Below are 12104 nucleotides of genomic sequence, written 5' to 3'. Positions count from 1 at the left end.
AAGGCAGCTACATCCAGACTGGTAGGAGGGGCGGCGGCGCGAGGGGTGGCGGCAGCGGCACGGCGGCGGCGCGACGGGCTGGTCCCACACCCAAGTGTGGCAGATAAAAATCAGGAGGCTCCCGAGGCTGGGAAGGTCCTTCCTGAGGACTGAGGGGTCCCCGTCCCACACCAGGTGCCCCGCTCAGGTTTCCAGTGCCAGGAAGAGAAGTCCCCATAACTTCTGGCTGGAAAAACCAGCAGAAACTGAGGCTCAGGGAAGCTGACCTGGCTGGAGCCACAGGCAGCTCCCTAAAGGGCCCGCGCACAGACTGGTCGGACTCTCTCCCTCTAAGCTCGGAGGGGAGGCAGCTCCAGGGGCACCAGAGACATACAGGGAGGAACTGAGCTGTTTGGCACTGGAGCGAGGGCTGGAGAGGGGGCTTTCTCAGGGACAAACGTGCTGTCAGAGGCCTTTGTTCCTTTGGTGAGCCCTTCCCTGGGGCGGCAGACAGTCGCCATATCTGGGACTCCAGCAACCTGGCTCACACTGGTAGCCCCGCCCTGCTGACTCCCTGAGGCCCCGCCCCACCCAACTTTCAGGCCCACCCAAGCTGTTGCTACTTGCTTAACCATAGGATTGGCCTGTCTTGGGTCCTGCTTCAGGTTTTTCCTAAATTCTTTCAAACGAGCAGCATCGGGTCTCAGCGAGCCCCATACCTCTCATTAAGTAATACACAGAAACAAACACAGGAAGGCAGCAAAATGAGGATACAAAGAAACAGGTCCCAAATGAAAGAACAGAACAAAACCCCAAGAAAAGAACTAAGCGAAATGGAGATAAGCAACCTAACAGATGCTGAGTTCAAAATACTGCTTATAAGGATGCTCAATGAACTCAGTGAGGGCCTCAAGAGCATAAAAAAGTACCAGTCAGAAACGATCGCTGCACAGTTAGAAACGAAGGAGGCTTTAACTGAAATAAAGAATAATTTACATAGCTTCAATAATAGAGTACGTAAATCCAAGGAGCAAACCATCGATTTGGAATATAAGGAAGCAAAAAACGCCCAACCAGAACAGCAAAAAGAAAAAAGAATCCAAAAAAATGAGGATAGTGTAAGGAGCCTCTGGGACAACTTCAAGCGTGCCAACATTCGCATCTTGGGGGTGCCCGAAGGAGAAGAGAGAGAACAAGAAATCGAAAACCTGTTTGAAACAATAATGGCAGAAAACTTTCCTAACTTGGTGAAGGAAACAGACATACAAGTCCAGGAAGCACAGAGAGTCCCAAACAAGATGAACCCCAAGAGGCCCACACCAAGACACATCATCATCAAAATGCAAAAGGTTCAAGACAAAGAGAGAATCCTAAAAGCAGCAAGAGAAAGGCAGCTAGTTACCTACAAGGGAGTTCCCATTAGGCTGTCAGCTGATTTCTCAAAAGAAACTTTGCAGGCCAGAAGGGAGTGGCAAGAAATATTCAGAGTGATGAAAACCAAGAACCTACAACCAAAATTACTCTATCCTGCAAAGCTGTCATTTAGAATCGATGGACATATAAAAACTTTCCCAGACAAGAAAAAGTTAAAGGAGTTCATCACTACCAAACCATTATTATATGAAATGATGAAGGGTCTTTTTAAAGAAAAAGATAAAATGTAGAACAAACAAAATGGCAATGAATACATATCTATCAACAATGGAATCTACAAACAAAATGAACAGGAAGAACAGGAACATTCTCATAGATACAGAGAATATTTTGTTGGTTGCCAGTTGGGAAAGGGGTTGGGGGAATGGATGAAAAAGGTGAAGGGATTAAGAAGCACAAATTCATTGCTAGACTGACAAACCTCAAAGGGAAAGGGGTTGGGGGGGTGGGAAGAAATAAACCAAAGAACTTATATGCATAACCAATGGACACGGACAATAGTATGGGAAAAGGTGGGAGGGGGGCGGGAGTGGGGAGGAGGGGGTCAATGGGGGAATTCTTTTAATAAAAAAATTTTAAAAAAATAAAAATAAAAAAAATAAAAAAATAAATAAAAAATAAAATTGAAAGAAATTATTTATTAGGTGTAATAACAAAGCATATTTAATACTGATCAAAAAAAGTATGTGCTTGTGAATGTGAAAACAACATACCATTTCCAAAAGCAGCAGTTCTTCTCTTTCTTTCTCTTGATCCAACAAATCTTTCTCATAAAACTTTTTCTGAAACTAAGAATAAAGTTTAAAATGAAATTGTGAAACATTAATGATGAGTATATGTCAACTTTTAAATATCCCTTTCAACATAAGGTAACAAGAGTATACTTACAGAATCCATAGACATTTCCATTCTATCCAACTCTAACACAGTCTGTAAAGAAAGTGTCTAAAGTTATTCAACAGTAATTAAATCAAGATTCTTTTTCCAGAGGGAGTGTCAAATAGGAGACTTCTGCACTATGTGGAAGGCTAAATTAGAAAACTTTTAAAGTTCTTCCCTTCTACATTGTATTTTTAATTTTTAATTGACCTCTATATATTAATGTCAGAATCTATTTAAACTTTTAAAGTTTTTAACTTTAAGAAGAGGACGTCTAGAGGAATATTTTAAATACTAAACATATGCAATTTACCTAATTCCTAATAACTCCCAGTGCCACACTTCTGAATTTTCAGAAATACAGTATAATTTTTGAACTTTTAAAAAAAACTTTTAGTTAAATATATATGAAGCAATCTATCATTTGGTTTATAATTCTTAATTCCTTTTCTTTCCCCAGAAAATTTTGTTCATATGACACTCTGATCAATAGAAAAGACTTTATTCTGAAAGCATTCTCTCAATTTAGTTTTGTCTTTCAGAACACATTGGTCTGAAACAAATTATTTCAATCCGAGAATGGTCCATCTACCCAAGGGTTCTGTCTCTGACAGAGGACAGTACTTCTCTACAGAAGTAATCCTAACGGCCAAAATAAAGTACATCTACACAGTCATACACCAAAGCTATCCATTACAAACATATATTTATTTAAAGCTTTATTTTTATGCTGAAATTTATGAAAATGTATGCCATGACATCTCTTTTAAATAAAATTACTTCCCATCTTACAAAACTGACTAGAGTCAGCTATTCCATTTTTACCCAGAAGCTTTATGTAGCTTCTCTCAAAGGTTTCCACACTAACACCTCAGTTTGATAACACTATACTACAGATTTTTCATGGAACAGATTGACTTCATACTTAAAATAAGAGCTGTATTCCAGAATAATCTATTGTAGGTTAGTAATCCATCAATTGAATTGTATCATTTCTGTACCTATTTATGGGGTGAGTTTATATTATCTCAAGCTAATAAATTCTTTCAGGAAAATAACTAACCCTCTCATGTATATTATTTTGGCATATTAACTTCATTCCCTAAACTTCTATAATTAAATGGCAAGATCAGAAATATCTGGTAGAAACAAATGTGTGTGTATGTGTGAGGGGTGTGTGTGTGTGTATGTGTGTATTTAAATTTAGATACATGTCCAGAATCTGAGTATTTCTGGTTATTTCAATTGATAAAGAGGAATTCACATTTCAGTAAAATAAAAGTATATCAATTAATACTAAGTTATCAAATAACTCTATTTAAAAAATTCCTTGTGACACCTGGCAATGATTTATAGGGAAAAAACAAAAAAAAATACTAAGAATTATTTTTTTTCTCAAATCAATGCTGTTATTTAAGACATTAATAAGTTAATTTCTCTCACTACAAATAAATTCTGAAAAAGTATGTGTCCTAAAGTGCACATTCAGATTCATAAAAACAACCACTTTAATTTGACTTAATCTTATAAAAACATTAGTTATACATTGCACAAAAAGATTTTTTGAAGACTAAAGTATTTTAAGGTTTGACTTCACAAACCAAAATTTTTACTGTTTTAGTTTTCCAACATTCCCCAACAATCCCTATAATAAAATCACATACTAAAACAAAACAAAACAAAAACCAAAGACACATGTTACATTAATGAAAAAGGAATGTATTTGGAGTAAGAGATCTATATTTTACTCCTATTTCTATCACTTACTAATATGATCTTGAGCAGACACAATATTTCCAGGTCTAAACCTTCTGTAAAGTCAGATACTGAATTACGTGGGAAGGTCCCTCCATGGCTAAGTTTCTATCAAATGTGACTTTCCCAATTTTACCAATAAAGTTTTCTCAGATTATAACTACTTGTAAATAAAGTCTGGTGAATGAAGTATTCATTAATAGTTAAAAAGTATGGGACGCCAAGAATGGGCTAAGCTCTCTTGTAGAGCTTATACTAGCAATAAAAGTTTAATGTCTAAGCGCCAACTTTCATATCCAATTGTAGCATACATCAACCAAATCAGTAAGGATATAAATATTTTAACATAGTGCTGTCCCACCAAGTTAAAATAGTGAAGATATAATTAAGACTATCTTCATGCAAGAAATGCAAATGTTGTGGTAAGCATGACACTTACTCTTTTTACAATAGCCAGAACATCTTTATCTTTTTCTTGACATAGAAGTTTTCTTACACACATTTCTAACTGCTGAAGGAGATGCTTATCTGCAGGGATCTTCAGAGTAGATTTCACTTTGGGCAACAAGTAGCAAAGTTTCATTCTATAACAAATTAAATTCTATTTACTTGTGAGTACATTTATAACTTAAATTTAATAACTGAATTAATCATAGTAACATAAAACTGAAAGAAAATTCAAGCTGTAGGTAGCCGGAGAGTTCATTTATTATGCAACAAACGTTTATGTGCCAAATGAGTCAAGCATTCATCATTCTGGGTGCTAAGATACAAGGATGGATAAAAGCAACAAAATCCTCTGCTGTCATGGAGCTTACATTCTAGTTTGGGGGTAGAGAGAGAAAACAAACTAAGTAAAATGTTAGGTAGTGGTAGGTGGAAAAGAAGACAGGGAGTATCAGATTCTAAAACAGGTGGTCAGAGAGGGTGTCATTGAAGATTTCACAGAAAAGATGACATTTAAGCAAAGATCTAAAAAAAAGAGGGAATAAGTCACATGAATATCTGAACATTGCAGGTAGTGGCTGCAGTAAGAGCAAATGTCCTATAGGTGAAACTTGCCCACATGTTGTCCAAATTAGAAAATTGGCCCATATTGGCAAATTAGCTACAGTGGATAGAATGGAGCAAATGTGAAATTAGCAGATCTATGAGCAGTAGTAGGAAGCAAGCTCATCCAGGGCCTTGAAGGTCACTGTTTCAAGACTGGCATTTAAGTGCAATGAGAAGCCATGGAGGGTTTAAGCAGAAGAGTGAAAATATCTGACCTAATGTTTTGAAAGTATAATCTTGCTACTGTGTTGAGACTAGACTGTAGGTGATCAAGGACAAAAGAAAGAAAACAACGAGGGAGATTCTTTGAATAATTCAGGCAAGAATGATGGTGGCCTGAACCAGAGGGTAGCAGTTGAGGTGGTGAGAAGTGTTCAATTCTGAATATATTTGCCAGTAGCGGGATGAGCCGAGAGATTGAAAGTGGATTGATAGAAAGAAGTTAAGGTTTTGACCTGAGCAAGTGGAAAGATGAAATGGTTCTTTACTGAGATCGAGAGGCCTCAGGAGCAAGATGGGGTTTTACTTTTGGACACAGTAAGTCAGAGGTGCTGTTAGATATTCAGTGAACATGCTAAGTGGGCAATTGACTCAATGAGTCTTTTGTTCAGGGTAGATGTCCATGCTAGAGACACAGAGTCAGGAATCTTCAGCATATAGATGATTTGTAAGCCAGGGGTGCAGTCTGAGAAGAAGGGGTAAAAGGACAGAGTCTAGGGCACACTCAAAGTCTAGACTGGGCAGAGAAGGAAGCAACAAGCAGACTGAAGAATGCAAAGAGGTAAGAGGAAATCCAGGAAAGTGCAGAAAACCTTGGCTAAGCTCAAACTCTACTGCTTTGTGGGTCTGGTTTTAGAGAGGGATGCTAGGCAAGTGTCTGTTTTATGGCTGCTGTTTTCATGATTCATCTGGTGCTCTCTAGATATTACTTTTATTTTTGTGTCAAACCTTGTGACAGCTAAGTCCCATGCCTACCGACTTCAGGGTGCTTTGTCAGCTGAGCCTTCAGTCATGGATTCTTCTCATACAACAAAATGTGTTTTTTATTCAACCAAAAGGAGGAAAGTTCCTTCTATAGTATTTGCAGCTCTGTAAACAGCTATAAAGGCCTCAAACTCATTCAGAGCTCACCACGGATCCTACTAAGCCTAATGATGTGTTCTCTAATTAAGGGGTCCCAGTTCCCTCAAAGAGAATTTTCCTCACTTCTCACAGCTCAGAAGGCTTCTCTGAATACCAATAATATCTTTCCAGCCTTGATATTACCTAGACTCAGTGAATTTAAATTTTAAACATTCACTTAAAAAACAAAAACAACAGTGTATGTACAGTTATTCATTATAACCCAAGTCAGGTCTGGAAAACATATATTCAGCAGAAGCTACACAAACTATAATGATTTATCTCTATGAGAATCCCGGGCCCATGAAATTATAAAAATTTTGAGATTAGGGATGACACCTTTCTGGTAAACTAAACTCTTTATGTACAGTATCCTTGGTTTATTCCTCAGAACACTCTATGGATTAGGTACTAAAGAAATGAAGGCATCAAATTTCATAGAGTGATATTCAATTAACCTGCATTTTGTTTTTGCATTGGCAGACTGCTTTCTTTTAGAGACAATGTTATGTTATTAGTCACATTGCCCAGAGTGGAAATGATTCCATTTCCTTTCAAATAATTTTTGTCAACTGCTTGATATGTGAATTACAACTTCAATTTTCAAAATGTTAACAATGCCCTGGCTGGTTTTGCTCAGCGGTTGGAGCATCAGCCTGCGGACCAGAGAGTCCCTGGTTTGGTTCCCGCTAGGGGCACGTACCAAAACAAACAAACAAACAAAAATGTTAACCATATGTCAGATCCATTACTTATTTAGCAAGAGCTAAAGTCTAAAGAATTATCAATAGGTTCTTTAAATTTACTTTAAACCTCAAGTCAAGGAAACCTCACCTCTCACTTATATAGCACAGATACGACGCACAAAATACTGACGCCAATGCAATAGTGCTTTCTGTATTTTCTCACACTAAAAATACAAAACAAAACCAACCTCTAGATCAGCTCCCCTTAAACAATGCTCACAAAATTCTCAGGTTGAACTTTTCAACATCTTTTGACAATTCTTCCTGGTCTATTTTCTCTCAACAGCAATACTATCTGTCTATGCTTATTGCCTTGACAATTCTCCCTGTTCGTATTATAATGTGTAACATGTTGCCTACAATTCATGTGAGTTGGTTATAAATGATGCACATGTCACACAGCATAAAACTAAGTGTGGCTAGCATGTGAAAACTCAGCAGGGAACTCTGGAGCTCTGTTCAGGGAAATCTTGGCCACCTGACTTTGTGTTTCTCCCTCCTACAGACCTGAGGTCCTCCAGTTCAGAACAGACACTATGGGGCATAGAACACAGAAATCTAATGGCTGAGGGGCTAAATTTCTCTTCAACTCATTATGCAATGTACAAATAACTCTCATGGAAGAGTATGTGTGTACTAAATGCCACTGAACCATTCACGTAAAAATGGTAAATTTTATGTTATGCATTTTTACCACAATCAAAAGGAAGAAATAATATGTTTATTTGGGGAGGAATAAAAGATAAAATATATTTATTCATTTTTTTCAATTTCCAAGCAAGCCATTTCAGGCCTATCCCATCTAATCAAACAGTTAATCAACTGCAATTAACAACTATTGGATTTCAAAAGTGTAAGACAGTTGGAAAAGGCAAGAAAAAGACTTCAAAGCAGCTCTACTTCTGTAAATAAACAGAGTCCTAAAAATAGAAAGATCCCTTCCAATTCAACTCTGAACTACAGGGTGTCCCCCCAAAAAATGTATATACAACTTTGAATAATGATAAACCCAGTGTTTTAAAATGCATTTAATTTTCAAAATGTAAAAGAATCTACAGATACCCCATATACATTTTTTAGGGACATCCTACACTTTTTTCTTAGTCTTAGAAGATAGATAAATTAAGAATATCTACTCAACCTTCTCTTGATGTCAATGTGTGTATCCAAGTGGCTAGAGAAGTCTGCCAGTCTGTCTGGCTTTGACTTACTGCTCTCTCAACCCAATAAATAAAAGACTCAAGACAGGATGAAAAGATTGTGCTTCCAAGTCCGATTGAAACTCATCAATTAAGACTACTAAGAATCTCAAAGCACATATAAATTCTTTACTTGATTTTTTTAATTTACTAAGAAAAAGATTTTGCTTATATTCATTATAGTAGATAGATTAAAATACCATTTTTTCAGATACTTCCTTGGATTGATAACCATACCTCACATTTGCTACTGGATCATGTGTCAGTTCAATAGCAGGTAGAAAGAAATATTTACAGAAAAATGATTTGGAAAAGATCTCTATAATAAATTCACAGGTATCCAAAAATCGAAGTCTACTCCAATAACTTTTTCCTTGGCCCAGTTCTAGAAACCAAAAACAAATTATTATAAGTTTAATTTTTCCTACATGAAATTACATGTGACAGAATCAGACACACAAAATCCATGTCAAATTTCTCTTTTTTTAAATATGTTTTTATTGATTTTTAGAGAGAGAAGAAGGAAGAAGGAGAGAACAAAACATCAGTGTCAGAGAGAAACGTTGACTAGTTGTCTTCCTCATGCACTCCTGGATCGAATCCACAACTTGGGCATGTGCCCTGACTGGGAATTGAACCAGCAACCTTTCGGTGCATGGGACAATGCTCAACTAACTGAGCCACACCAGCCAGGCTCAAATTTCTTTATATCCACAATTTGTTTAGCAACTTGTTTGCAGAACCTCCCCAAATTAATGATAATTCAAAAAACAGAAAAAAATGTATTTAACATTGCATTCAATCCCATTAGCATTAAGTAAATATTGAATGACTATATCTACTATTTTTGATCACTCACTATGTGCTAAGTACTTTAAACATATTATCTCATTCAATCCTGAAAAGCAATCCAATGGGATAAGCAAATAATTATCCCTCCTAAAAGATAACGACACTGAGATCCAAAGACATTAAAGTCACAAAGGAGGTAAGTACAAAGCTAGAATTCAAATGCAGGTATTTATAAACTCAAAATTTTTTAGCAATCTAATGAACTGTTTTCTTCCTCTTGTTTCCTTAAAAATGCTTTTAAGTGTATAAAGTCATATGTAAACACAGTATTGTTAAAATAATTCAGATCAAATTAAAAGGATAATTTTCTCCCTTATTATATAAATGTTCAAAAGCAAAATTCTCAATACTTAAAACCAAATAGAATCTTCTTTTAAATAAAACATTTTAGCTCTGGCTATGAACTTCAGTTAGTTAAAGCATCATCCAGATACACCAAGGTTGCAGGTTTCATTCTTGGTCAGGGCACATACAATAATCAACCAATGAATGCATAAATAAGTGGAACAACAAATCAATCTCTCTCTCTCTTTCTCTCTCCCTCCCCCCTTCCTCTCTCTAAAATCAATATATAAAAATATATAAATAAAGAAAACATTTTAAATGTAAGGTCCTATCACTGAAAAATAAAAATTTAGGTAAAACAGACTTTTTTAAAAAAGAAAGATTAAAGTATAGTATGCATAATTTTTCTTAAAGTTTATGCACTCTAATTTTTTTTTAATCCTCACCTGAAGACATTTTTGCATTCATCTTCAGAAAGAGTGGGAGGGAGAGAGAGAGAGAAACACCGACGAGAGAGAGAAACATCGACGTGAGAGAGACACATCGAGTGGCTGCCACAGACACAACCCCAACTGGGGCCGAGGACAAACTGCAACCGAGGTACGTTCCCTTAGCCGGAACAGAACCTAGGACTCCCTGGTCTGCAAGCCAACGCTCTAACTGCTGAGCCAAACCTGCCAGGGCTCTAATTTTTTTGAAAAGCGACAATCCACACTTAAAATGGTAAACTCCAATAACCAGAAAATCCCATTACTCGCCTATGCTTGTCAACAGTTCAATAAAAACTTTACGACATTATGATCAAAGCAGTAAACAATAATTAACAAATTCACTAAGTAGATATAGATGTAGGCCACTCTTTCTTTTTGTCTTGATTTCCGCCCTTAGCAAATTAAAATAAATTTACATTTGTTAATTGATTTAACTTTTTAAAGACATTATAAACCACCTAGGCTCACCAGATTCACATTTATGTGTACTATCATCTCTATTAAAAAAAAAAACAAAAAAACTCACTCTGTAAAAATTTAAACTAGAAACATAAAATGCTTAGATTCATGGATATCCTGTTTATATTTTTGTTCCAAATTCTATTTTATTAGTGAGAAACTAGGTTTCAACAGAAGTTTACATTCTTTAATTTCTCAAGTGTAGAGATTTATACAAAAAAAGGCCCAGTTGGTGGGAAGAGATAACCCTAAGAACATATATGCATACATGCATAACCAATGGCCACAGACAACAGTGTGGTAAAGGCAAGGGGTTGGGAGTGGGGGAGAGGGTGTCAAGTGGGGGACAAGGAGGGATATCTGTAATACTTTCAACAGTAAAGATAAACTTAAAAAAAAAAAAAAAAGGCTCAGAGTCATGCATCACAGATGTGATCCTGTCATAAAGATTTCTAAAACAAACCAAAAAATTAACCTGTAGAACTCAAGTACAAACGCTCCCTAAGTATTTACCAACACCAGCCTAATTATTCATGGCAAAATGATACATAATGTAAGTCAGATGTAACTACAGCCAATCACTTTGTTTACTTATTTTTCAAAATAAGAGACAATGATTACTTACGTTCAATTAATTTCTGAATGACCTCATGTCTCTGTTCTTGTTTACGATTATAACGTAGAAAAATGCATAACGTTCGTGAAGCTGCTTTTTGTACAGGTAAGACATTCTTAAAGAAAGAAGAAAGACAATTAAGCTAGTCTATTAGTATACATTCTGAATAATTTGGCCCCACAAATCAATTTTAAGTTATTGAATACAAGAAAGAGCAGTGTTATCTGCTTCTCAAATCACTGTGCTTATATCCCTCTGGAGGTATCTTTATAATTCAATGTTAATGTCTTTCAGGCAAATCAACAAATACATCACATTACAAAGTTAACTTAATTTGGCACAGTCATTTCATCCATATTTGCTTCATATGTAACTGTCATTTCCTTCCCACTTCAACTTAAGTGACAATCTCCCCAAATAAATCTCAGCTACCCATTCTCTCAGTCTTTCCCCGGACCTTGTCACTCATTATTCAACATACTTTTGCTAGATCATTCCCTGCCTCAGGTATTTCACCAAAAATGTGCCACTTCTAAAATGTAAATTTAGAGATTCCATGATCAGACATAGTCTTCAATTCTTCTGGCTTATTTCCAGCTCTTCAACCTCAGTGTCATTCACTGAGATAGATCCCTGGCCCATGACACAGATAAAACTTAGAATCCAAAGGACACCATGTCACTCTTACAGTGTACCAAACACTGTTGTCCTTTGAACTTATGTCACACCACTGGGAACAACCTCAATTCAAAAAGAATTAAACCATCCATCTCTACTGTGTTTGGGTTCAAGGTATTTATTACAGAAAAATCTCTTAACCAGCCCTGGCCAGTTTGGCTCAGCGGTTAGAGCGTCGGCCTGTGGTCCAGAGAGACCCGGGTTCGGCTCCCGCTAAGGGCACGTACCTCGGTTGCAGTTCATCCCCGGCCCTGGTTGGGTTGTGTGGGTGGCAGCCACTCGATGTATCCCTTTCACGTCGATGTTTCTCTCTCTTCCTCTCTCTCCCTCCCACTCTATCTGAACAAAAAATGGAAAAATCTCCTCAGGTGAGGATAAAAAAAATTAAATAAAAAATAAAATTAAAAAAAAAAAGAAAAATCTCTTAACTAGATATACAGGGTATGGCAAAAGTAGGTTTACAGTTGTAAGTACACAAAACAGTTTATTGTTGTATTATTATTTAGTAATTATTGTATGATTTTCCATATGAACACCTTTAAACCTACTTTTACTC

The 12104-nt window shown here is 36.5% G+C and overlaps 1 protein-coding gene across 2 annotated transcripts in view; it reads right to left on the bottom strand.

Annotated features, from left to right (window-relative positions):
• PPP4R4 (protein phosphatase 4 regulatory subunit 4) overlaps positions 1-12104 on the bottom strand; it is a 104952-nt gene that overhangs the window by 13131 nt on the left and 79717 nt on the right. For both annotated transcript variants that reach the window (XM_036264525.1, XM_036264514.1), the window contains 5 exons: positions 10880-10985; positions 8405-8552; positions 4487-4631; positions 2302-2343; positions 2127-2201 (listed from right to left, as the gene is read on the bottom strand). In XM_036264525.1, coding sequence (XP_036120418.1) covers positions 2127-2201; positions 2302-2343; positions 4487-4631; positions 8405-8552; positions 10880-10985 — 516 coding nt within the window. The remainder of the gene's footprint in view (positions 1-2126; positions 2202-2301; positions 2344-4486; positions 4632-8404; positions 8553-10879; positions 10986-12104) is intronic.

This window comes from Molossus molossus, unplaced genomic scaffold (assembly GCF_014108415.1).
Source record: "Molossus molossus isolate mMolMol1 unplaced genomic scaffold, mMolMol1.p scaffold_m16_p_1, whole genome shotgun sequence".
Classification (NCBI taxonomy): Eukaryota; Metazoa; Chordata; class Mammalia; order Chiroptera; family Molossidae; genus Molossus; species Molossus molossus.
This window is presented reverse-complemented; position numbering and strand designations above follow the sequence as displayed.